The 26,310-nt window shown below is 52.7% G+C and overlaps 2 protein-coding genes across 2 annotated transcripts; both read right to left on the reverse strand.

Annotated features, from left to right (window-relative positions):
- Positions 1-56: 56 nt before the first annotated feature.
- MYBPH (myosin binding protein H) lies at positions 57-12,252 on the reverse strand. The gene is made up of 11 exons (XM_047752905.1): positions 9,133-12,252; positions 8,891-9,025; positions 8,015-8,182; positions 5,479-5,567; positions 4,897-5,092; positions 4,576-4,715; positions 3,533-3,692; positions 1,542-1,678; positions 1,200-1,386; positions 815-865; positions 57-322 (listed from the first exon to the last, which is right to left on the reverse strand). Exons 1-10 carry the CDS (start codon positions 9,437-9,439, stop codon positions 849-851), a joined length of 1,536 nt encoding a protein of 511 aa, XP_047608861.1. The 5' UTR covers positions 9,440-12,252; the 3' UTR covers positions 57-322; positions 815-848.
- Positions 12,253-12,459: 207 nt separating this feature from the next.
- Positions 12,460-21,992, reverse strand: CHI3L1 (chitinase 3 like 1). Its single transcript, XM_047752910.1, has 10 exons — positions 21,838-21,992; positions 21,531-21,560; positions 20,176-20,377; positions 19,618-19,674; positions 18,732-18,882; positions 17,848-17,969; positions 15,589-15,712; positions 14,148-14,330; positions 13,299-13,415; positions 12,460-13,099 (listed from the first exon to the last, which is right to left on the reverse strand). The coding sequence occupies exons 1-10, from the start codon at positions 21,860-21,862 to the stop codon at positions 12,959-12,961; spliced, it is 1,152 nt and encodes a 383-aa protein (XP_047608866.1). The 5' UTR covers positions 21,863-21,992; the 3' UTR covers positions 12,460-12,958.
- Positions 21,993-26,310: the final 4,318 nt, after the last annotated feature.

The following is a 26,310-nucleotide window of genomic DNA, read 5'->3' on the forward strand; positions in this document are numbered from 1 at the left end:
ACGGTGACACAGGGCCGCCCCCACACAGATGATGCTCACTGTCACAGAGGCCCCTGCACTGTAACACCACACACCTTTATTCAAGTGCTTCACGCCCAGCGCACTACTCTCTGCAGCAGTGCTCCAATCTTAGCACCTTCTGGGGCCCCTTGTGTCCAGGAAGCCTGGCCTGAGACCTGCTAGGCCCACTCTTGGGGGAGGAAGGGGGCTGGCAGGTACCAAGGAGCAAAGCCATCAGCTGTCACTGTGGAAACGGGAATCTGGGGCATCCGTGGAGCTTGATTCTGGGCCCGGCTGCCCTGACCCCTCAGGCCTGCAGCACCTGGCAGAGAACAGGTTTCATGAGCCCCTGCTGTTAGCGGAGCTGGGCTACCTGTGCCCTGCTGAAGAGGTGAGATGGGGTGGGCAAAGCAGCACCCCTTCCCTTTCCCAGGCCTCCCTCCCTAAGGGCCCAAGGCCCAGGTCTGAGCTCTACCCATTGGACATTTTCACTTGTCCAGAACTTCACCTGGGTAAGGGAAGTCAGGGGGTGGTTAATGCCACCCACTGCATTAGGTCCAAGGGAATTCCCTGGCCTAAGGTCATTCTGAGCCAGGACTAGACCCTGCATGGTGTCCGTCCACTGCATCACCCACTTCAGGCCTCACCAGCATCAGCCTGCCCTGCAGTCTCTGGAACACTCTGGGACTGTGCCAGTGCATTGCCTGTGACTGCAGATGTGTCCCTAGAGCTGAATGCCACCCCCTCTCACCCCCACCCCTGCTCCTGGCCTCCACTGGCAGACGCAGCAGGGGGAATACATGCAGCCACTTACCTTTCTCCTCATCACGGCCTCCTCCAGGGGCTCTTCAGTGTGTGGCTGAGGCTGGAAGAGACCCAAAGGTTAGAGCTCCAGAGGGGGTGGGTGTCTGCTGGGGACCTGAGCGGGGGAGGGGGCTGAAGGGGAGTGAGTGAGGCTCACACCCTCACCCCGAGGATCCGTCTGTCCACGAGGTGGACTCTACCACCTCCTTTCCCCACACTGAGCCCTCCTTCCTTGTGGAAAGTCCTCTGCCCGAGCTCAATCTTTACTGCTCCCTGTCTTGCCTTGATTTTCAGGGCTCAGCCCAGTGCTCTAGGCCACCAGGAGAAGAGGTGGCTTCTCCTGTTCTCCCATCCATGGGAGGGTTCCTAAGGAGCATCCCCCCTCAAGCCCTCACCTTTGACCTCCAGCCGGCAGTCCACAGATGCCTCCCCCAGCACATTGATGGCCTTGCAGGTATAGACCCCGGAATCGAAGGGGCTGGGTTTCCGGATCTCCAGGGTACAGACACCTTGCTCAGAGATGGCCCGGTATTTGGGGTCACCCTGGATGTTCATCTTGTTTTTCATCCAGATGATCTTGGGCTGGGGGAGCAAGGTCAGAGGAGAGCTCAGAAAGTTGTGGATTAGGTCAAGACTCTCGAAGGCCATCGGGCCATCCTCAGGCTTTGGCAGGGATGCCTGAGAAGATTCTTCAACCCCACTGCCCCCACCAGGGCACAGCAGGCCCTGCCCCTCACCTTGGGTGATGCTCGGACACTGCAGAAGAGCTGAGTGCTGTAGCCAGGGGTAGAGGTGTGGTCAGCCAGGGGTTGGGTGAATGAAGGGGCTTCTGAGAAGTCTCGCTCAACAAAGCTTTTAGGTTTGGCAACAATATCTGGTTTCAGGAGAGAAAGTGTGGTAATTTCTAGGTGACAGGAGGAGCCCTCTTAGGATTGACCTCGTCTATTTTCCTAAAGTATCCCTACAGCTTACAGCTGGGTGTTTCATTGAATCTATATAGCATTCGCCCATAAGGGTAGGTTTGTCATCCCAGTTCACAGGTGAAAACTGAAGCCCTTCATGGATGAGGGACTTGCACAGTATCACCTAGTGAGTTTGGAGCTTAAGGGGTGGAAGCGGGAGTTCCCGTCGTGGCGCAGTGGTTAACGAATCCGACTAGGAACCATGAGGTTGCGGGTTCGGTCCCTGCCCTTGCTCAGTGGGTTAACGATCCGGCGTTGCCGTGAGCTGTGGTGTAGGTTGCAGACGCGGCTCGGATCCTGCGTTGCTGTGGCTCTGGCGTAGGCCGGTGGCTACAGCTCCGACTTGACCCCTAGCCTGGGAACCTCCATATGCCGCGGGAGCAGCCCAAGAAATAGCAAAAAGACAAAAAAAAAAAAATTAAGGGGTGGAAGGTCATGTGATGACTATGGCTCTCTGGGCAGAGAGCTGGTGATCTGGAGGAAGATTGAGGGCGGTGCCAATTCATTTCATCCTGCCTCCTCTGGAGCCTCCTGGTAGGACCCCAGTCTCCTAGGATCTCTGGGAAGCCAGGCACAGCCCACCTACAGGAACTTGGAGACAGAATGTCTCAAAGGGGCAGAGAAAAGCCGACACCATGGCTGGGCAAGTCAGAGAGGAGAACAGAGAGGAGTGGCAGCAAAGCCAAAGAGTTGCAATGATCTTGGCTGAGGGTAGAGATGAAAAACCCCAGAGATTCCACATTTCTTTTCTGTTTGTCTTAGGAGAACTGACTGGCTTTCCTCTTTTAAACAAAAATGTATTCCTAATTCTGTGCAGCTCAGGCTAGTGTTTAAAAGAGCATGCTTTCTGCAGCCCACACAGACTCATGAAGGCGGGGGTGGGGGTAGGGGACTGGGAGCGTGCAGGGTGACAGGGAGAAAGGGCTGGGAATTTCACATTTGACGCAAGAGGGCCATGTGCCTGTGTGGAGACAGTAAATACCCATATCTCTCCTTCATCTTTGTGGCATCATATTAGGGTCAGGAGGTTTGTGCTTTTAGCAGACTCGCCAGTCTGCCTATCCTTGTGCATTCCCTTCACGGTAGCTCCCTCGGGGACACACACATGAAACCCAATGGCCACTATGACATTGGCCATGTGGCATCTTTAGAATACGTGCACAGCCTCCCAGGGGGTGCTTCTTACTGGCATGGGTTTGCTCTGACATGTTTGTTACACTCAGTCAACCACATTCTTTTTTTTGTTTTGTTTTGTTTTTGGTCTTTTTTGCCATTTCTTGGGCCACTCCCATGGCATATGGAGGGGGTCGAATCAGAGCTGTAGCCACCGGCCTACACCACAGCCACAGCAATGCGGGATCTGAGCCATGTCTGCAACCTACACCACAGCTCACGGCAACACCAGATCCTTAACCCACTGAGCAAGGCCAGGGATCGAACCCACAACCTCATGGTTCCTAGTCGGATTCATTAACCACTGAGCCACGACGGGAACTCCAACCACATCTATTTCTTTACAGTCCCTCCATATGAACGTGTGTGTGTGTGTGTGTGTGTGTGTGTGTGTGCGCGCGTGCGCGCGCACGCGTACCAGCACTTGTGCCCACGTAGCTGTGGAGAGAGCAGCAAAGATTATGGCAAGTGAACACCCACAAGAAACACACAAGGGAGGGTGGCTGACAGACACACCAAAGAAAAGGCAGAGACGGGGAGAAGGGCGGCATGACCAGGCCTGGCTTGGTTTCCAGTCCTGGGCCCAGACACACCTGTCTTCTGGATATGGGCGAGCTCTTTGGTGACAGCGGCCGAGTCACTGAGTCCACACAGGTTTTCCGAGAAGACCCGGAAGGAGTAAGAGTTGCCCACGATGAGGTCAGTGATGGTGCAGGTGGTCGGGTGGTAGCGCTCCAGCACCGTGAACCATTGCTGCAATGACCCAGGCCCCGTCATGCACCCCCTGCCTTCGTCCTCCCTGCTGGCCCTGTGACCACTTCCTTAGAGGGGCTTATTCTATGCCCCATCCCTAGGAAGCACAACCATCCACGTTTGAGCCTAAGGGACTTTGAATTGGAAGGAGCCCTGGGAGGAGGTGACCTTTCTGGTGTTCTCAGGGAATTCTAGAGACTTCCTGGTCGAAATGTGGCTCAAGGACCTGCAAACTAAGAATCACCTGGGAGGAGTTGCTGTTGTGGCTCAGCGGAAACAAACCCAACTTAGTATCCATGAAGACGTGGGTTCAGTCCCTGGCCTCCCTTAGGAGATTAAGGATCCACGGTTGCCATGAACTGTGGTGAAGGTCTCAGATGTGGCTCAGGTGTGGTGTTGCTGTGGCTATGGTGTAGGCCGGCAGCTACAGCTCCCATTCTACCCCAAGCCTGGGAACCTCCATATGCCATGGGTATGGACCTAAAAAAGACCAAAAAAAAAAAAAAGAGAGAGAGAGAGAGAATCACCTGGGAATTTCATAGAAATTCAGGGTCTCAGCCCCCACCTCAGAGCTACTGAATTAAGATCTGCATTTTAGCCAGATTCCCAGGTAATTCATGTGTACCTTTCATTTCCAGAAGCACTGCTCTAGAGTTTGAAGGGCCTCTGAGAGTCCCCCTTGCAGTCCTTGGGAAGAGACTGAAGCCCAGAGAGGAAAGAGATTTGCCAAAAGCCACACAGGAAGTCAGGTTAGCAATAGACCAGAGCTCCTCAGTCTCTGGACTCTCAGTGGATGGGCCTTCCCAGCCACCTAGGCCACTCCCCCCACGACCGCCACACACAGCCCTTCCTCCTCCCCCTGGTCTGCTCTAGCAGGCCTCACCCCTGTCTTTTTGTCTGCCTTCTGCACTGTGTAGCCCAGAAGCTCTGTGTTGCCTGTGTCCTGGGGTGGTGTCCACTCAAGGGCAGCATTGCAGCCCCAGACGTCCAGTAGCCTGATGCTGCTGGGGGATCCGGGTTTCTCTGCAGGAACAGAGTGTTGGGGGGCGGGGTGAGGGGGAGAAGTGGGCTTGCTGCAAAATCCCCCCACCCAAGATCTGGCTCCCATCACTCTCCCTTGGCCTGACCCCGTCAGCCATCAGGTCTAGGGCAGGTGGGGCCTCGGGGTTCCCACAAGTCAGCCCCGTCTCCCTTGGCTCCATACCAATCACCAGGATGTCAATGGCTGCCTTGGCCTCCAGGCCTTCCAGCTGGACGGTGAGCTCATAGCAGCCTGAGTCCGAGCGCTGGGCTGAGCGGATGAAGAGGATGGAGTCCTGGTCCCCAGTGCGCACGTTCACCCGCTGGCTGTCCAGGGCGTGGCCATTATGGGTCCATGAGACCCGAGGCGTGGGATTCCCCTGGGAGGGCACAGACCTCTCAGAGTGGGTGCAAAAGGTACCAGCAACCCACACTCACTCAGGTTCAGGGATCTCTGGAGCTGTGCCCAGGAAAGACGGCCCCATCAGCCCTTCCTAGGAGGGGTGGCAGAGACTAGAGCCACAGGTGCTGCGCAGACCCCCATTCATCAAGTGTCCGACCAGGCCCTGGACCATCTGCCCTGTTCGCAGGCTAGAGAAACACAACTGAGTCAAGTGAACAAGAGAGGGAGATGAGGTCGTCTTGGTGTGTGGCTCCCAGGCAGACCCCCATGGGGATCCAAACATTTCCTGGGGCTCCTCCAGCACTCTCAAATGGGGGCCTGATTTCCACCCGCGCTCTTACCCTGGGCAGGAGGCATACCCACCTGGAAGGGGATTTGCAGGTTAATTGCTTCTCCCACCTGACGGATATAGGTCTGACGAAGGTGGCGGGGAACACGGATCTTGGGGGCCTCTGTATTAAAGTAAGGGTCTAGGCTTAGCACAGTGGGGTGGGCGAGGGGGCTGCTGATTGGGGGCTTCTCTGGCAGGGGTAGGAGACAGCTGGTGAAGACTGCTGGCTGTGCAGGAGGGCTCCTGTGTGTGCTCTGAGGCTGCCTCCTTATGGGAAAGGCAAAGTTCATGCCCCAGTTCCAGGGGCCCAAATCCCCTAAGGCCCTTGGGGAGTTGAGAGCCAGGAGGTTCCAGGAGGGCAGGGCCTCCACGGTGTGAACTGGTAGGCATCCTGGGCACTCCCTTGGCGCCACGACCCTGCCAGGCTGGGATTTGCCCTGCAGCCCAGGCATTCCTGGGCTCCAGATGGGCCCTGGCTGGCTCTCTGGCTCCCCCTAGTGGGAAGCAGGTGCTGCACCTGTCGCCTTGCATTCCTAGGAAGGGTGACAGTGCTGTCTTTTCTCCCCCTGCCTTGTACCAGCTCAGGCCTTCAGAGAAGCCCCAGTGAGACCCATTTGCCCATTGCTGTCTCCAAGCCATATGGGAGGCTTGGGATATTTCCCTTTCTGAATGAAGCCAGAGTAGACATATCCCCTTCCTTCTCTGTTCCCTCTCCCAGTACCTTTCAGTCTGATGGTTGGGAAGTCCTTCCTGACACCTTACTTCAGCCTTATGCTACAGTAGAGAACCACTTTCCTGACCATCACCAAATGCAACCGCTGAGGCTGTGAGCCTTCCAAGGGAAGCTGCAACAACCATGCCACCGTCCCACTGGACGGGGGCAGGGGTGGTAGTGGCTGAGGCTCCTCGGTAGCAAACAGGTGGCAGCAGTTGGTCCATGGAACACAGGGTGGAGAGGGAGGAGACAGTAAGAAGGAACACTGTGTCTCTGAGGATTAGCTGTGCAGGCACTTGGCCTGGGAGCATCAGGCCTGGAATGTTCCAGGGGCAGCTGCAGGGGGCCAGGAATGCTTGGCAGCTCCAGGTGGCTGAGGAGGGACAGCTGAGTAGCTGTGGATTCTGGACAGGGTCCCCACCCTTCCCTGCCCATGAGGAGGCCCTGCTGCTCCCTGTTTATTCATGGCCTCCTTCCCCTCTTCTCTCCAGGAAATCCCCTTCTCTCCTGCCAGAGGAATTTTAATGGAGTAGTGGGTGCTGAGTCTGGCTGACTCCTTCAATGAAGGCTCTCAGAAGCCTACTCTCTACAGGCTCCCAGGGTCTGAGCTCCCCGGGCTCCCAGAGGAAGTCAACGATGCATCTGCCCCAGCCAGGAGGGCTTCCTGGCACCTCCAGGCTAAAGTCAATGTGTCCATATTGAGCTGCCAAGAGGGGCCAGGTCTCGCCCAGACTCAAAAAGTGGGAATGTCCTCTGGTTTTGAAAACCACTAGAGAAGACTCCCTGCTTACTGGTGGGACATGAGGGGCCTGTGTGGGAGTCAGGTTCTGAGGCCCCGTTAGTACGTTGGGTGACCTCGAAGGAGTCCTGGGGTGCCTTGGGACCTCCTTAGCTTGGATTGACTGGCCATGACAATCTACACTTCTACATTCTCTAGCCCTGTGGTTCCCACATCTCCCAGGCCTTAGGATTGAGAAGTATTTCCTTGAATCCAAACTTCACCCTTTTTGTGGCTGTGAAGCCCTGTCTTTCTAGAAACCCTGTCCAGGACTATGGGGTCCCCCTCTGGGAGACACAGGGGGCAACAAGGAGGAAGGTGGACAAGGCCTCAGGCCACCTGCTGGCCTATATCTCTCATCACCCTGGGGCTCTGGGCTGTCCCCAGAGACCTCAGATCAGACCAAATGACTCACTGCCATTAACAGACTGAAACCTGATCAGCCCTGGGACGGGAGCAAGGGTAGGCTTGAGGCTAATGCACCCTACAAATAGAAATCTTTGCAAGGGGACAGCAGCTGGCTTCCCAGGTTCCCAGTATGGCACTGGCCTCTGGGGATGGAGAAACTTTCACGGGCCTTTTGCAGGCATGTGTCTTCCTCCACTAGGGATGTGGTGCAGCAAGAGGCAAGGAAACACCTCTTTGTTTCAAAATTTAGGGGAGAATCTGGAACCCAAGCACTATGAAATGAGCCTCCGTGGTCTCTGATGGGATTAAGATTGGATAGGAGGAAGAACTGAATGACTCTAAGCACTGGGACCCTAAGGCAGGTGACCTGGGGAGCTTGAGCTTTCATTTCTGAGGGTCAAGAAGCCCTTCTCCCTCTTGGGGGCAGGGCCACTCAGGGAAATGGCCTCTTTGAGCTCCAGAGGCCCCTTGCTGCTGAGGAACCCGGAGTTCTCTTGAGGCAAGATGGTGATAGCAGGTGGTTTGTGCACGTGAGTGTGGGATGGGGGAGAGGGCTGCCCTGCTCGCTTTGCCCATTGGCTTCAGTTTCTCCACCCATTAGACAAGGATCCTGGCAGTGGGGCGGGGGTAGGGGTGCGGTGCAAGAAGATGAAGGGATGAGCTTTACCAATGGTCTCTTGGATGTGGACAGGCTGATCCAGCACAGCCGGTGGGCCAGCCCCTGCAGAGCTCACCGCAGTCACACGCACGAAGAACTTGTCACCCAGAGCCAGGTTCCGCACGGTCTGCTGGGTCACCATCATGGGCCGGGTGTTCACAGGCACCCACTCCAAGGCTGAGGGAAATGAAGAGAGTGCATGGCCCTGGCTCCATGGCCGTGGGCACCCTTCTCAGTGCAGCTACCCTTCTCACTGGTGATCGGAGGAAGTGATCGAGGATGTTTTGGAGCCTGAATTTCCCCACGCTCTCCCTCCCTGCCTCTCATTGTTAAATTGCATCAAAGACACCTGATGTTAGAGCCCTCAAGTGGTGACCAGAGAGAGTTGGACACGTCTGCCAAGTCACACAGCAAGCTAGGGGCAAAGGCAGAGGCCAGGCTGAGCTTGACTGTCATGGAGATGGACAGCAGGACAGTGGCATCAGGAATTTGGCCAGAGACCCCGCCGCCGCCTATTTCTCTTCACTGTCTCCTCCTATGACTTAGCCCTCCCCCTCAGTTTCTCTGCTCTCAGCCTCCTGCTTTCCCTCCCCAAGCAGGGTCCTCTGAGACTTAGCACAGCCTCCATTCTCACGGAGCTGTGCCCCGGTGTCCCCAACTCTTCTTTCGGGAGCTCAAGGACAAGGGGCCTCCCCAGGTGGTTTGGACATCTTCCTGCTCTCAGAGGGGCATTGGTGGAGCAAGAAGCCTTGGGTGAGTGGGTTGAAAGCATTGCTTCTCCCATCCCTCCTCCTGGACTGACCCAACTGCAGAACTGGGGGCTTGTCCCTGCCACCCTCCAATCCCCCCTCCCTGCGTGTATTCAGGGCTCAGCCCAGAGCTCACCTCCCTCTCGGCGGAGTTCCAGCACGTAGCCCTGGAAACCCAGCTTCCCTAGCCACTCCGGGGGCTCCCAGCTCACAGTCACCGAGCTATCACCCACGTCCTCCACGGCCAGCAGCAGCGGGGCACTGGGGACATCTGAGGGAGAAGTAGGGGAAGGGGAAGGGGTTCATGGTCAAAAGCTCTCCACCCACCGCTCCGTGCCATGCCTGCCACCCTCCTCCACCTGTCCCCCCTCTTTTCACCTTCACTCGGAGGTGCAGGTTTACTGGCTGCGGGGGCATCGGGGGCAGGTGCATGAGGGGCAGGTTCCTGTGGCTTGGGAGTCTGCTCTTCCCCCGTAGACTTCGGAGCTGTCACTTCTCCAGAGGGCTCTGTGGCGGGCACATTTGCAGATTCAGAGGCAGTCTCCTCTGGACCACAGTCGGGGGCCTCCAAGGTGGCTTTTCCTGTCATTGCTGGGGTTGGCTGAGGGGTCAGGCTGGAGTGTGCAGGGATTAGCAGTGGAGGGTCTGTGCTTCCAGGGTGCCTGGGACACCTAGGTCCAGGCATATATAGTCAGGGGGGCTGCCCCACCCCCAAGCAAATGATTCCCAGCTGTGGGGTCAGGTCAGGCAGGGGGACCAGAGCGTGGGAGGAGCCTAAGCCAGGAATAGCTCTGGGGGAGGAACTGTAAGGGTCCCTTGAGGAGCACGGGACCTTGTCCATCACCCTGATTGGATCTCAGTAGCTGGGGTTCTGGTGCCCAGATGGGAGGAGGGTACAGATGGGTGAGATGGGACTTGCCGGGAGCCTGTGCCAGGGGTCAGGGCATTTGGGAACAAGAGCTTTCATCTGGAGAATAAACCCAGATCAGACTCTGCATGTTTGGCTTCTGTGGGGCCCTTGTGCTCAAGGCTTCTCAGCTTGGGTGCTGGGGTCCAGACAGCCTGAAACAGGCTTCCCCAGAGAGCACTCCCCGCTTTGTTGCCAGGGAATTCCCACAATTCCCTGGTCCTCACGTTCCCGAGGAGCTTCACTTGTGCTGTGTGAGGTTGAGGGCCAAGAAAAGGAGGGCATTGGGATGCCTGAGGCGGGGATGATTGGAGGAGGATCTTAGGGCAATGGGACCCCAGGAAGGGAAACTAAGTCCCCTGGTCACCCAGCCTCCCCAACCCCTGGCCTGGCCCTTGGTCTCCCTATCTGCTAAAGACAGCACCATGAGAGTCCCCCACCTAGCCCTTGAGGGTGGAATAAAGTCATAAGGAAGATTTGGAAGAGAACTTGGAGAAGGACAGCACTCTGAGACGTCTAGACGCTTCAAAGCAGGGCATGGCATGGACACGTACATGCCATAGGGAAAATGAGGCAGGCAGGACCAAATTGCTAGTCCTTGAGTCATTCATCCAATAAAACGTTAAGATTGGTGATGATTTAATAACCCTGAAAATAACATGTGTTAGGGAGGAGGGGGAGGAACAAGAACACCCATTGCTGGTGGGAGTGTAGATGGGAGCATTCTCTTTGGACAAAAGTGGGTGAGCATCTGGTCAAGTTGAAAATGTTCAAACTCTATGGCCCACCCCAGAAACCCTCACACCTGCACCCCAGGAGACACACATGCCAATGCTGACGGCAGTGTTGTCTGCAGTCGCCAAATCTGGAGAAAGCAGCCCTCCCTCAGCAAGGGGATCCATAATTAACTGTGCAGTGTCTCTGCACCTAGAAACCAAAACTAGAATAAAAACTTCAGCTACACGGGTGACCTAACAGACATAATGGGGAGCAAAAGGAGCTGGACACACAGAGTGGTGTGATTCCCACTCGTGTTCAATTCACACACAGGCGGCACCACCTCTCTTCTTCAAGGGGCATCTCTACAAAAGAAGACAGGGAGAGTCAGGAGAGTGCTGGCCCCTGGGGGCAGCGACGGGGATGTATGTGATTGGAGCTCAGGGCCACTAATGAGGTCTTGATTCCTGTCCTGCGTAGTGGTTACACAGGCTTTCACTATAAAGGCATTCTTTCAATTAAATAAATACATTTTATGCACTCTTCAGCATGTATGATATAGCTCACAACTGAAAAATAAATACACATGGAATTTATTTAGGGTCCTCAGCCGCACATACCTTCTCCCCCTTCCCTGGGGCCGGGGGCACAGGAATGTGGCCACATCTTACCACTGGCTGTCCTTGTTGAGGAGAGGCCACAGAGGGCCTGGGGAGCCTCCAGATCCTGCCCCGCTTGGGTGCCTATGCCCTTTGCCAGATGACAAATGTCCTGCCCGGTAGGGGGCGGGCCTTGGAGACCCGATCCCCATCCCTGGCCTCTGACTCTGCAGCTATAAGTGAATGTGACTAACTCTGCAGGACCCTGAGTCAGCCCTGCAGAGCCTGTCCCAGGATGGGGGAGGGTGGCCAGGAGAAGGGGGTGGGGGTTTGCTGCCCTGGAGAACTCACAGACCCAGGGGTTTCAAAGATCCCTATGTGGTGGGGTGGGCAGTGGGCTGGGATTAGGGAATGCTTGGCCCACTGGCCAACAGTGAAATGCCAGGTACCCCTAGAGGCTCTGGCCAAGTTCTTATTCCCTTTGCCTTGAGCAGGGCTGTGACCTTGGGATCGGTTGCATCTGCCCAGCTCCAGCTGGTTCAGATTTCAGGGAGGCTGATAGGTATTTCCTTCCCCACATCTCAAACCAGTGTCACAAGCCACTAGGCCAAGTCACAAATAATTTAAACATCAGGGAATAAATTCACCTTGGTTTTGGAATGTGCATCTGTACTCTCTTTGGAGGTAAGGCATGTCCAAGGCTCTGGGAATTCACAGGAATTGGTGCTAACATCTTACTTCATAAAGGCTGGCAGGCTGGCTGATCTTCTGAGCCCCTCCCAACCCACCCATCTGCCCCACACCTCCTGTCCCCGGCTGAGTCGAGGAGCCCTGGTTTCTGCATAGGCTGCGGGCTGCTTATGTCCTGAGAGAGGAGAGACAGAGGGCTGGGCTCTAGTCCTGGGACTTCTGACAGATTTCAGTCCAGTAACAGAAAGGGCTCCTCTAAGGTAATGAGCAGCTGGCCACTGGGAGCATTGCGGGAGGCTGGAAGGCCACTTCTCACAGGCCCTACAGAGACTCCAGGTCTAGGATGGAGGGAGGGTATATGAGGTAACATTGGTGTCTCCTTTTAGCCTTGAGAGACCAGGGTTAGGGCTCTCTAACCTGGCCCTATGTTGGCTCCTCCACCTCCCCAGGGTGAGAGAAGATGAAGGGTTGGGGTTAAAGGGCTTCCTTCCTGGTGCCTGCTAGCCTCTTGGAAACAGAAAAGCCTTCTTTCAACAAGCAACTGCATTAAGAAGTCTGGACAGCAATGCCTTGAAGATCTGGATGGCCACCAGCTACCTTGGGTGAAGTCTACGACTGATGGATCTGAGGATGCCGGCCTCCTTTCTGGGGCCCAGCAGAGGACAGGATGGTCTCACGTTCTGCAACTCAGGGCTCCTGAGCCTGAGAGGGGAGAATCCCGAAGAGCTGGGGGAGATGAGCCCAGTGGGTCCAGCGAGGCCACAGAGATAGACTGAAGCTAATGGCAACAAATGATGAGCGCTGGTGCTTTATTGAGCAGCTGCAGAATTAGGAAAGGAAGTGGGAGGGGGCCATGAGTATGTTTCTGGGTGAAAGTTTCAAGTCAGGCTTTGCAGAGGATATAATTAGTGTGGCTGCTGCTTCTTGTGAGATGGTTGGCTGTGTGGTGGTGGAGCTTGCCAAAATGGTGCCCCCTAGCACGGAGGACTGGGGGGCAAGGGAGATGAAGAAATCTCCTTGGAGGGGGGAGCCTGGAGTCCCTGGGCATTCTCACTAGTCAGCAGGTGTGTGCTGACCCGTGTCTTACATGGTGCCGGTCCTGCAGCACCACTCCTGCCTGCCTGTCCACTAGAGCTGCTCTCAGGTGGTAGAGCTGTGGCCTCTGCATGGGCCCCAGGGAGGGAGCCTGAGGCTCAGCAAGGGACCCAGCAGGGCAGGTACTCCGACTCCTAGCCAGTTAGAGCCAAGGGGCAAGGGCCATCCCTGCCCCACCGTGTGCCAAGGACAGAGGCTACGCCGCAGCAAGCACATCCTTGATGGCACTGGTGAGAGGGAAGCGTAGGTTCTGCCCACAGAAGTTGCCCCGGAAGTCATCCAAGTCCAGGGTCCACACCATAGCACCAGCCAGCTGCCTGCTCTTCAGGTACTTCGCCTGGGAGGGAGACCCAGAGGGGGCAGAGTTGGGGTCCCAGGCCAGGGTGTATATGTGGGGAGTGTGCTATGTGGGCGCCTCCCCAGGGGAGAGAAAAGCAGCCACCTGAGAGCCAAAAGACACCTGTAGCCCAGCCCCACCCTCAGGGCAGGGAGCTTCCCTCCCCCTTTTCATTCTGGGTGTGGTCTTAGGAACCTACCTTGTTTTTGACGCTCTCCTGGTCATCATACCCCACCCACTGGTTGCCCTTGGTGGCATAGGGGACCTGCTGGCCAAGGGGTCTACGGACTGTGGCTCCTTGGAGGAAGTCACAGATCTGAGCAGAGAAAACAGTAGGCGTGATATGGGGGACCGCGCTAGACTTTGCAGGTCACCGAAAAGCTGCCATTCCCCAAATCCCCTTCAGCCCCTCATTTCTTTCTGCAGGGTACACTTGTCCCTTGAACTGCAGTCTTCACTCAACTTGACTTAAAACATTTGTAAATATCCCAGGGTTCTGTGACTGAGGGCATCAAGGGGACTCTAATTAGCTTCCTGCATCTTAAACAGGGATATGGGAAAAGGTGGGCTGACACTGAGGACTGGCCCAAGGCAGCACAGACAGCAGAGCTTGGGCCAAAATAGAAGAAACTGCCTCTTCTCTGGAGAGGGATGTAGACGGGATATGCCTGCCCCCCACCTCTCTCTTCACCAAAGTGCTGGATCTGCTGGAACTTTTTTTTTTTTTTTTTCCCTACACTCAGGGTATGAAATTTCCCTGGTCACAGATCGAATCTGAGCTGCAGCTGCAACCTGCGCTGCAACTGCGACACCAGCCAGATCCTTTAACCCACTGTGCCTGCGCTGGGCTGGGGATTGAACCCATGCCTCCACAGTGACCCAAGCTGCTGCAGTCGGATTCTCAACCCACTGTGCCACAACAGGAACTCCTGGAATTTTTCTTTTTTTAATTCCCAGCGGAGTAAAAGTGAGGGTGGGATAGGAGGCTTACCTTCCCCAGGGCTGCTGGCAGTGTGGGAAAACTTACCTCCCCCGCCTCAACTCATACCTCATAGTAGGCAAGGATCCCTTTCTCCTTGGTGAACCGGCCTGGTATTCCTGGCCCTGATGCCGGGGCTCCCACGTCTGTCTTGGAAGAGGCCAAAGTGAAGCTCCTCCCAAAAGTGGGGATACCCATCACCAGCTTATTGGCTGGGGCCCCCAGCCTCAGCACATAGCTCACAGCATAGTCCTGGATGTGGGTGAGGAAGGACAGGTTGACCAGTTAGGTGCTGGTGGTGCAGGAGGAGGAAGGCTGTGCAGACCGCACTGCTGCCTTGGAAGGCAGAGTGCCGGGTCATTTGGACTTCCCTCCTTTCTGGGGACCTGTAAGGTCAGTATAAAATGCATTGTATAGGAGTTCGCATTGTGGCTCACTGGTAATGAACCCAATTAGTATCCTTGAGGATGCGGGTTTGATCCCTGGTTTTGCTCAGTGGGTTAAAGGACCCAATGTTGCCATGAGCTGTGGTGTAGGTTGCAGATGCGGCTTGGATCCCATGTTACTGTGGCTGTGGTGTAGGCTGGCAGCAGCAGCTCATTTGACCCCTAGCCTGGGAACTTCCATATGCCGCAGGTGCAGCCCTAAAAATCAAAAAATAAATAGATAAAATGCATTGTATAGTTTCAATCTCAAAAATATCCTTTTAGGTATAGGAAGGGATTGTCAGTATCTGACAGTTGCAGAATTCAGGTGATTGGCTCAGGATACACAGCAAAATCTAGACTAAACTCTTGCTTTCTCAGCCCCCAGCCCCCTTTGTGTTCCCTCCCATCTGCCCTCTGCCTTCACTTGGCCCTCCCTATAGGCCCAACAGGAGATGTCCTGATTCTTTTTTTTTTTATATAGTTGATTTACAATATTCTGTCAATTTCTGCCATATAGTAAAGTGACCCAGTCATACACACACACACACACACATATACACATATTCATATATATATACTCGTTTTCTCATATTAACTTTCATCATGTTCTATCATAAGTAACCGGATGTAATTGCTTTTTGTTTGTTTTTTAGGGCCGCACCCATGGCATATGGAAGTTCCCAGGCTAGGGGTCGAATCAGAGCTACAGCTGTTGGCCCCACAGCCACAGCAACACAGGATCCAAGCTGCTTCTGTGACCTACACCACAGCTCATGGCAATGCCGGATCCTTAACCCACTGAGCAAGGCCAGGGATCAAACCTGCATCCTCAGGAATCCTAGCCAGGTTCATTAACTGCTGAGTCACCAAGGGAATGCCCTCCCTGTGCTGATTCTTTAGGGACATGCCATCTCCCCAGTCCCTGGGCTTTGGAGATGCAAAAACTGCGGCCTCAGTTTCCTCATCTGTGAAGTCATCCCTTGCAGGATTACTGAGGAGTAGAGAGGTTGGAGTGTGAGCTCTGTCAGGTGGCAGGTCTCTGTGGTACCCCCACCCGACCCTCCCTCCACTGGGGCACTCACTGCATTGCTGAATCTGTCGGAACTTGCATCCCCCTGACCTCGGAACAGGGGACTGTGATGTCCTGTAGTTTGGTGCCAGGCTCCATGGAAGTCATAGGTCAAAAGGCTGATAAAGTCCAAGTGTCTGTGGAAGAGGGGATGGAGGAAAATGTGAAAAATTAAGAATGTTCTTGGCCACACAGGCCCCACCCCAGGGGATGTGAGCAGGAGTAACAGGTAACCAGAAGAAACACATTAACCCCCAACCCAGTAGAACCTGGCAACTCACTGCCTAGGCTGCTGGAACACCTCACCTGTGCCATACTGGGGAGTGGGCTCAGAGCCCCACAAGTGCATTTAAGACAAGAACAGTGTTCTTCCGTTCTGCCTCCAGCACACAATTAGGAGCTGGCCTCCATCTCACCTCACCCTCTCCACTTGGGCCGCATTCACCTTGGTGAAAGCAGATTAAACATGGCATCAACACTGATTGGCCAAAGGGGACCTGCTGTACAGCACAGGGAACTCTACCCAATAGTCTGTGATAATCTATGTGAGAAAAGAATCTGAAAGTGGAGTTCCTGTTGTGGCTTAGAGTAATGAACCTGACTAGTATCCATGAGGACATGGGTTCGATTCCTGGCCTCGCTCAGTGGGTTAAGGATCTGGCATTGCCTTGGGCTGTGGCATAGGTCACAGATGCAGCTTGGATCTGGTGTTGCCGTGGCTGTGGTGTAGGCCAGCAGCTGCAGCCCCGATTTGACCCCTAGCCTGGGAACTTTCATATGCTACGGGTGCAGCCCTAAAAAAAAAAAAAAAAAAAAAGAATCTGAAAGTGAATGGATATGGGTACATGTATAACTGAATCATTCTTCTGTATAGCAGAATTGATCACTATGTTGTAAATCAAAAAAAAACAAAAATTTTTAAAAAGTGAATGGAGTTCCTGTTGTGGCTCAGCAGAAATGAATCCGACTAGAAGCCATGAGGTTGCAGGTTCGATCCCTTGTTCAGTGGGTTAAGGATCCAATGTTGCTCTGAGCTGTGGTGCAGGTCGCAGGTGTGGCTCAGATCCTGCATCGCTGTGGCTATGATGTAGACCGGCAGCTGTAGCTTCGATTCAACCCCTAGACAGGGAACCTCCATATACCATGGGTACAAACCTAAAAAGGAAAAAAAAAAATTGTAAATCAGCTCTACTTCAAGAAAAACTTTAAAAAATAAAATAAATACTTTAAGGACAAGTTCAAAAAAAAAAATAAGTTGCATCAACAGCCTTGTGCAGAAAGAGCAGGACCAAATGATGACCTGAACTTATGATTCCTTGTGGTGGGGAGATTGCCACACATGCAGTTGGAAGGTCTGCTGTGGATTACATGAACATGAGTTTCAGGTGCTTGAGGCAAATGGTTGAGAGCCACCTCATTCCCACCTGCTAAGTGATCAATTAAAACACCTTGTCTACGTTTCCCTAAGACCCTAAAGAAGATTCTAAAGTCACAGTGAAGAGGATTTCCCATCATGGCGTAGAGGAAACAAATCCGACTAGGAACCACGAGGTTGCAGGTTTGATCCCTTGCTTCATTCAGTGGGTTAAGGATCTGGTGTTGCCGTGGGCTGTGGTGTGGCTCGGATCTGGCGTGGCTGTGGTGTAGGCCAGCAGCTGTAGCTCCAATTAAACCCCTAGCCTGCGAACCTCCACATTCCGTGGGTATGGCCCTTCGGGAAAAAAAAGGAAAGTCAGAGTGAAGAGCTTTTGTTTCTTACTCTTGGGTTTCCTAAGACCCATGGCTTTGTTCCATGGGGACAGACTGTTTGACTGGGGACTGCTCATTCTCACATGCATAAGAGGGCTGGCTGAGGAGGAGGGGCAAGGCAAACAGGAGAGGGGTCCCCTGCACCTTGTGGACCCCAGCAGTCTAGAAATGGAAGGAAGGGTTCCTGCTGTGTTGCCTCTCCAGAGACTAGCACTCTGCTCAGGCAGACGTGGAGCAATGCTTGTTACTGACTGGCTGTTTAACTTTCCCTGCCTTCCCTTCCACAAATACATACATTCATAGCAACTGTCTCAACTGGTCAGCATAATACCCCAAGTGAAAAGGAAGAATAGGGATTATTATGCCCCATTTGACAGATGGGGAGGCTGAGGCACAGAGAGGGAAAGTGACTTGAGTGTGCTCAGGGTCACACATCAAGCCTTTGGAGGAACTAGGACTGGAAGCCCAGTCTTCTGACTCAACATGGAATGGAGAGTGAGGGCAGAGTGGGTTGGAGACTCACTGAGATATCTGGGCGATGTCATAGCCTCTGTCAATGGCGACCTTCCCTGCAGACACCGCTCCGCTGAGCAGGAGCCGCTCTTTTCCAGGCAGGGCTTCCCTTACAAACTCAGCCTTCATTTCCTGGTTGGGAGTGAAGCAAATGAGCACAAGCCTTATAGAGAAAGATCTCTGGGCACATCATTGGCCTTCCTGTCTGCCATCATCCCCAACCTGACTGGGGCTCAGTGGGAATGATGAAGTGGTTCCGTCCTCAGGCTCACCCATCCTTTTCCTTCAAAACTGTTTGGACCAATCTCCTCCCTACACCCCATGCAGACCTATCAACACTCAATTATTCTCTGTCCTGGAGGGTCCATAAAAATAGAGGGTGATCCCACTTGGCCCACAGTTGATGTTGGAAGAAATTTGCCTGTTGGTCTGTGCCTTGTTCAAGCTTGTACATGAGAACACAAAATTAAAATGATTTGTATTGTTTCTGTGAACGATTTGTTTAAATGATCACTATGTCCCTGGGGTAACTAGAGACGCTTGGGCTGTCCCAGATGGGGCTGCCTCTGATGCAGTGCATGCTGGAGAGTGGGCAGCATCCATGTGGGAATGAAGAGGGGCCAGTGATGCTCCCCTATCTGGGCAGAGAGGAGCGGGCACTCTGCTTAGTGACCTCTGCCTCTTAGAAGCCCTATCCATCTCCCATGGTGTCATGTGATTCTTCCTCGCTGGGTAAGATCTCAGGACACAGACCAGTTCGGGTCTTATCTCTGGTCCAGATCTCAGGATCCTGCAGCCAGGAGGCCTCAGTCCTCCTTTGCCTGCCTCAGGAGAACATCCCTGAAGACAGCTTGTTTGTACCCTCCCTGTTCCTTTCCCCAACCCGACCAGCACCTTGACCAGAGTGGTGAGATGCCGCTTGTCTCTCCGCCCAGGGAAGAGCCAGGCTAGGTCCAGTCCATCAAAGCCATGGGTCCTCAGGAATGGTGGCACCGACTTGATGAAAGTCCTGCGACTCTGAGTGTTGGAGGCTATTTTGGAAAATCTGGAACCGAAATCACCCCAGTAGAATTCTCAGCACCAAAATGCTGAATGCCTTGGCCCTCTGGGGGTAGGTCTCTGGGACATATGGAGCTCAAACCCACACAGCTCTAAGAGGCCATGGTTGGGACAAGACCCATCTCTAGGCATCTTAGAGTGTACTCTTTGGAGCCAGATATCCCTGGATCTATCATCTACTATCCAAGACACATTGAGCGGGTTATAACCTGAGCCTCAGCTTCCTCATCTGTAAAATGGGCATAAATATATCATGTAGTGCTGTTATGAGGATTACATGTGATACAGCTGGACAGGATGCATGGCATGCATGGGAGCTCTCATGGCCATACCTTGTCCCTTTTTCAGAGCTCCTACTCTACCCACTCCATGAAGTCTTCCCAGGGCCTCCACTCCCAAATGTTTCCTTTCATTTCATCTCTCTCTTTCCAGCCCCTTTGGACAGTAGCCCCCAAAAGTCTTTGCTTTCATGTCTGAGAAGCAGTTTAAAAGAGCATTTGCAGGAAATCAGAAGCATTACCTTGTTGTGTGACTCTTGGCAAGTCCCTTTCCCTTTTGGGCTCTGATTTATTGGTTGTACATGAGGAAGACCCCTGAAAACCATTTAGGACCCTGTGCCTGACCAGTTTGGGGTCCCCGTGACCCCCTCCCACACACACAGCAGGTGAGGAGAAACTTACGCCTCTTCCTACTCCATCATCCTCTGGGGAATGTGTCCTACCTTTGAGAACCAAAGTTCCATCCTCCAACAGACAGGAGGGTCTTCAGGTCGCGGTTCCTGTGGGGCACAGGGAAGCAGGAGGGTAGGGGTGAAGTGAAGTTGTTGGGGCATGGGGTGGCCCCATGTTTGGGAGGCTGTGGAAGGCTTCTAGCTTGGAGTGGGAGGCCCTTCCTTCCAACCCCGAGATTTAGTAGGCTAAGAATTGCTAAGTATTTGTGGCAGTTACTCCTAGGTATGCTGCCCAATTTCATTCCCTCCAATGGGGAAGCCAGGCTATGGCAAAATAGAGCCATGAACACTCTGAGGCTCCATGGAGAGGTGATGAGAGACGTGCCTCCCTTTCCCAAGGGAGCTCGGCTGCACCTTCTTCTACAGTCTGCCTCTTCCAACAACCTGCTACTTCCCCTCATCACCTCCTCCCACTGAAGCCAAGGCCCTCCTACTCTCCACCCAGAGGGGAGTACTGAGGGCCATCCCCTTGGGCAAAGGGACTCTGCCCTGAAGCCAGCCCGGCTAACCCTCCATCTTCCTCCGGCCCTGGCCAGCCCATGGCCCAACCTGTTCTTGAGTGTGTTCAGTGTGTCATAGAGCGTCACATCATTCCACTCCAAGGTGTCAATCTCATTGTTGCTTATGTTGGCAAAGCTGTAGATGATGTGGGTGCAGAGGAAGGGGTCGATGGCATCTGGGAAGCAGCTCCCATCACCCTCCCGGTACTGGGACCAGCTGGTATAGTAGCAGACCAGCTTGTAGGCAGCACCTGAAGGAGAAGGCTAGGGTGGGGCCTGGGCCAGGATTGAGCCTGAGCCCCAAGCTGCACACCAATGGGATTTTAGGGGGCAGATAGATGGACAGAATTGTGAGCAAAATTAGAATCCTAAATGAAAGGGTCTGGCTCAGGTGCATCTGCCTTTTTGTCCCTGTTTGATGAAAATAAGGCCCTATTCCAGAGTTCCCATCATGGCACAGCAGAAACAAATCTGACTAGGAAACATGAGGTTGTGGATTTGATCCGTGGCCCCTCTCAGTGGGTTAAGGATCTGGCATTGCTGTGGCTGTGGTGTAGGCCAGTAGCTGTACCTCAGATTGAACCCCTAGCCTAGGAACTTCCATATGCCTCGGGTGCAGCCCTAAAAAGCAAAATAATAAGGTCAATTCTGAAAACGCTTAGAAAAGATCAAATGCAATGGATAAATATACTGCCAGGGTGGGGTGCGAGGGGAGCAGGCTGATGAATAAAGATGAAATGGGACCTGGTACAAGTAAAGAAGGCTTCCTGGAGACAGTGGCTTTGAAGGAGAGGAGGTGCCCAGTCTTCAACAGCCAGTGTCAGGAGACCCTGGCCTTCAGGGGAGATTCTCGCAGGACCTTCAGTGGAGTATTTGATCTGAGATTCTCTGGCTCATCTCTTCTCTGCCTTCCTGTGGGAGTGCCCCTAACCTGCAACCCACCCAGAACAGCAGTCCCCAGGCTCTCTTGGTCCATCCCTCAAGCTGGGGTACAATAGCTCAATGGACCAATTCCTCCTCTCCTCTCATTCTGATTTCTCCTGCTGCAAAGTAGGCCTCTTCTGCCCTCTGGCAGTGAGCATCCTTCATCGTTGCTGCCTCTGGGCTCCTGTTAGTGGTTCCCACCAGACCATTAGTTGAAGACTTCACTGAATCTGAGTCTTTGAAAAATTTTAATTTTGAAATTTTTTAAATATATAGAAAAGTAGTAGAAATGTAGGGAGTAGTAGTATGATAAACATCTATATACTCATTACCTCATCACCTGGGTTTAACAAGTGCTAATATTTCTGAGCCATTTAAGTCACAGAAGAAATTGGAAACACACTCTGTCAGTGCCCAGGTCTCCTCCTCACAGCCCTCGCCACACCCACACCTGCTGGGACTTAAAAGGGGGTTACTTACAGCTCTGGAGCAGCACCAGGGCCACAAAACCTGAAAGGAAATGCAAGGTGAGACCACCTCCTGCAAGTACCTCCTGCCCATCCTTCTGCTCCCCCTCACCGCCCCCCCCCACCCCTCCACCCCATTCCCGGCCCCCAGCCACCCCAATCAGGGAATCAAGGTCATGGGCCACCTCAGACCAGGCTCCTCCTCCCTCCCTCCCCAGCTCTGCTTTCCACCCCCTTCCCTCTCCTTCCCACTGCCCCTCCCACTCTGCAGGTAGGAGGCCAGTCCCTCTGTGCAGTGGCTCAAGGGCCAACCCAGAGACCTGTCTGAGCCACCCTCAGACCCATCCTGGCTGTAGCAGAGGGGTGGCTGTGTGGCTTCTTCCTGTGCCCTCAGCCTCCTGCAGCCCACAGTGTAGGCAGGACACTTCCTCAGACCTTGAACTTCCTCTTATACCTGTCCCACCCCACTCCCCCACACCCCATACCATCCCATTTATGGGAACTGAGCTGTGTGTCAATGAAGGAACTACCAGGCTTGAAAGTGGTGGGGGTGGAGCCCTGCCACCAAGGCGATTGAGAAACCCTGGAGAGTTTTGAAAACTTGGGCCAGATCTCCCTGAGGCATCTGCCAGCAGAAGAGCTGTTAGGGCTATGATCTGGGGGCTCCCAGGGCCAGTGACTCAACCTCACACTCACTTTTCTCTGTTTTCTCATTGGCAGTTTCTGGGCTTTTCTGGCAGCTTCTACCTTTTCCTCTCCAGCACTCCATCCACCTAGGCCCTTGGTCGGGTTGAAACTGGTCACAATTGAGTTCTGTAATCCATGGTGCCCCAAACAAGGCTGCTATTTAGTCTCTCCCTGAGCCCAGCAGCACCCTGCCTGACCTACTCTCCTTCTCCAAGCCTGTTTCCCACAGCCAGGCCTGAGAGTAGAGGGTCAGAGAGCAACTGATGTACAGATTATTCAAAGGAAAAGCTGGAGACAGTGGGAAATTCCCAAGAATGCTCTGAGACCTGGTGCTGTTTTTCTTCCTTTTTGAAAAGCCAGTGAAAATGAGTGAGAAAAGGAGTTCCCTCTGTGGCGCAACCGGATCAGTAGTGTCTTGGGAGTGCTGGGGTGCGGGTTCAATCCGCAGCTGGGCACAGTGGTTTAAAGATCTGGTTGCCACAGCTGTGGCTTAGGTCATGACTGCGGCTCAGAGATCTGATCCCTAGCTTAGGAATTCTATAGGACTCAGGGTGGCCAAAAATGAAAAAAAAAAAAAAAAAAAGGTGCGAGAAAGGATCTGGATCTGGCAAGCCTGGGACTTCAACAAAGTAGCAAGGAGTAAAAATGAGACAACTTTTGATAACTTTTGATTTCCCCCAGGAGAGGTTAATCTCAGAAGATGAATAATCTCCATAACTTGAGCTCCTCTCTCTTGACATGCAAGCTCAACGAAGTTATCCCTTTCTAGATCCTTCACTGATTTTGTATCACTCTTCAGATAAGAACAAACTTCTTTTTTGTTTTTGTTTTTGTTTTTGTCTTTTTCTAGGGCCACACCAGCGGCATATGGAGGTTCCCAGGGTAGGGGTCTAATTGGAGCTGCAGCTGCTGGCCTACACCACAGCTCACAGCAATGCCAGATCCTTAACCCATTGAGCAAGGACAAGGATCGAAACTGCAACCTCATGGTTCCTAGTCGGATTCGTTAACCACTGAGCCACGACAGGAACTCCAAGAACAAACTTCTTTTTTTTTTTTGTCTTTTGTCTTTGTTGTTGTTGTTGTTATTGTTGTTGTTGCTATTTCTTGGGCCGCTCCCAAGGCATATGGAGGTTCCCAGGCTCGGGGTTGAATCGGAGCTGTAGCCACCGGCCTACGCCACAGCCACAGTAATGCGGGATCCGAGCCACGTCTGCAACCTACACCACAGCTCACCGCAACGCCGCATCGTTAACCCACTGAGCAAGGGCAGGGACCGAACCCCAACCTCATGGTTCCTAGTCGGATTCGTTAACCACTGCGCCACAATGGGAACTCCAAGAACAAACTTCTTAATAAGACTTTGCATGATTTGTCCCCTGTTTGTGGAAACTTTTTGGCCAAAGATTCTGGTCAGCTCAATTCTTTACAGGCTATATATTAATTAATAGATAGTGAGTGAAAGTTCTGAATTGCCAGCGTGGGTTGGAGGGCTTCTCAACAGATACCTTTATTTTTACAGTAACATTAGGTAATAATCCGATGTTAGCCACATTGCTTTCACATCCCTCTCTTGGTGGTCTCTCCCTCTGTCCCCCTTCTCTTCCTTCCTCTTCCTATAAGACCAAAACAACTTCACCCCTTTATTGTAAGAGAAGAGGAAAGAAGGTGGTTTGTCCAGAGTCATATTCACGAATGCTAAAGGGACATTTTTTTCTCCTTGTTCAAGCAACAATCATTTGTAGCCTAAATGATTGACAATGGTGATAGTCCACGAAAAGTTATCCTTGTTTGTTTGGGTGGTTGGGAAGTGAACTTCCTCCCATCCCTGGTAGAAGTATTACAAAGTAGCAGGCATGCAAATTTTTTCCTAACAAAGTGCAGGATGCTAAGAAAACACCTATTTTCACCCTCTTTCTTTGTTAAGAATTATTTCATAGGCTCAGAATGGCCTAAGCCTTGTCCTGTGCTCCCCCCAAACCAGTTTATTAATTCTGTAAAGATGGAATTACATAATAATGATATCGTCATGACAAATATCCAAGACATCCCCTGGGCCTGCTCCAACCCTGGGCCTGCTCCAGCAGGACTGGCCAAAAGTCCCAGGCACATCACCTCGCAGCCTCATCTCACATCATTCCATGCCCAGTTTACTCCCTCTAACCCGCCCATGCATGCCTTCTTTCAGATCCTTATATTCACTCTACTCTCTCTCACCTCAGGACCTTTGTATGTGCCATCTACTTGCCTGTCAATAACTATGAAGGGGAGTTCCTGTCGTGGCGCAGTGGTTAACGAATCCGACTAGGAACCATGAGGTTGCGGGTTCGATCCCTGCCCTTGCTCAGTGGGTTAACGATCCGGTGTTGCCGTGAGCTGTGGTGTAGTTGCAGACGCGGCTCGGATCCACGTTGCTGTGGCTCTGGCGTAGGCCGGTGGCTACAGCTCCAATTGGACCCCTAGCCTGGGAATCTCCATATGCCGCGGGAGCGGCCCAAGAAATAGCAAAAAGACCAAAAAATAAAAATAAAATAAAATTAAAAAATAACTATGAAGGGCCCAAGATTTTATACTACTTGCAAGCCAATGACACAGACAGCCACAGCCTCATGGATTCTGGCAGAAGGCAAGACTCCTAGGTCAGAGACAAAGGATTTGTTCATGGCACAGCAAGCAGCAGGAACTTCATGTTTACATCACTTCTTGTGAAAAAGAAACAGCTATTTTGAATTGTTACCTGGGCATTTTATAGTATGACACTGCTTACACCCAGAGTCTAGATATTTAGATAGGGATCCACGTTTAGGATACCTGCCATAATGTCCTGCTTTGCATCTTTTAAAATAAGTACTTATAGGAGTTCCCATCGTGGAACAGTGAAAATGACTCTGACTAGGAACCATCAGGTTGCAGGTTCAATCCCTGGCCTCACCCAGTGGGTTAAGAATCTGGCGTTGCCATGAGCTGTGGTGTAGGTCGCAGACGAAGCTCGGATCTGATGTAGCTGTGGCTGTGGTGTAGGTTGGCAGCTGTAGGTCCGATTCAACCTCTAACCTGGAAACTTCCATATGCCACAGGTGTGGCCCTAAGAAGCAAAAATAAATAAATAAATAAAACATAAAAAAATAATAAAATAAAATAAAATAAGTACGTACAGTTGAGCTATCAAAAAGTTAGTGGGCTGCTCCCTCAAGCACCTTATAAGTAAAAACTGCTTGCTCTCTGTCTCCTGATGGCCTTTGACCCAGGACTGAGGACAGTCCCTCCCCTGGCTCATAGCCCACCCCCCTCCTCTGTTTCTAGAATCTGTAAGTAATAAATCTTGTCACTTTACTTCCTTTGAGTGAGTGTATTGAAACTATGCCTACTATCAAAATGGCCCAGGGTTTTCATTTCCCCAAGGTGGGAGCCCAGACCATAATGGAGCTGCCTGCCCATCCTGTGTGGATGCTTGGTGCCTCCTCATTTGGCGGGTCATACCGTGCATATTCCTAAACACACCAGCTGAAGGTCGACTTAACACAGTTCCCTTGGACCCAAGTTCCAGGGGGTGATGCTGGAGCAGCGCAGGAGATTCTGTGCATGCAGAGAGCAGCATCAGAGAAGAGGAACTCTGAGTTTAGGGAACCTGAATCTTCCATAATGAGCAGTAAATCTGCCTCTCCTTTCCCATGATGGGAGAGAATTTTTATTATACCGGTTCAGTAAACAAGCCTGCCTTCTGCTCCAGGGGAAAATGCTATTTCTATCATACCAGGCTATTTGCTCTAAAAACATTGAGAAGTAGCATGGAACAAAGGCAGCCAGAGCCTCTGGTCATATGACATGCAGCAATGCAAGAGACCCATGGAAAAATGTCTCCCAACACTGCCCTTCCTTTTTAAATTTTTTTTTCTACTTTTACTTTTTTACTTTTTAGAGCTGCATGTGCAGCACGTGGAACTTCCCAGGAGTCGAATTGGAGCTGCAGCTGCCAGCCTACACCACAGCCACAGGAACACCAGATCCGAGCCACCTCTGTGTCTTAACACCATAGATCACAGAAACTCCAGATCCTTAACCCACTGAGCCAGGCCAGGGATCCAACCCACGTCCTCATGGATACT

Source organism: Phacochoerus africanus, chromosome 11 (genome assembly GCF_016906955.1).
Source record: "Phacochoerus africanus isolate WHEZ1 chromosome 11, ROS_Pafr_v1, whole genome shotgun sequence".
Taxonomy (NCBI): Eukaryota; Metazoa; Chordata; class Mammalia; order Artiodactyla; family Suidae; genus Phacochoerus; species Phacochoerus africanus.

What these genes read in the sequence shown, in the direction of transcription:
- MYBPH (XM_047752905.1), bottom strand. Translation starts at nt 9,439, where the DNA reads ATGCCTGGACCTAGGTGTCCCAGGCACCCTGGAAGCACAGACCCTCCA. An exon ending in ACCTGCACCTCCGAGTGAAG is followed by an intron (nt 9,026 to 9,132) that starts GTGAAAAGAGGG and finishes CTTCTCCCTCAG; the next exon opens with ATGTCCCCAGTGCCCCGCTG. An exon ending in CGCCCATATCCAGAAGACAG is followed by an intron (nt 1,679 to 3,532) that starts GTGTGTCTGGGC and finishes TCCTGAAACCAG; the next exon opens with ATATTGTTGCCAAACCTAAA.
- CHI3L1 (XM_047752910.1), bottom strand. Translation starts at nt 21,862, where the DNA reads ATGGGTCTGAGGGTGGCTCAGACAG. An exon ending in CTGAACACACTCAAGAACAG is followed by an intron (nt 19,675 to 20,175) that starts GTTGGGCCATGG and finishes TGTGCCCCACAG; the next exon opens with GAACCGCGACCTGAAGACCC. An exon ending in GACATCGCCCAGATATCTCA is followed by an intron (nt 15,713 to 17,847) that starts GTGAGTCTCCAA and finishes CCTCTTCCACAG; the next exon opens with ACACTTGGACTTTATCAGCC.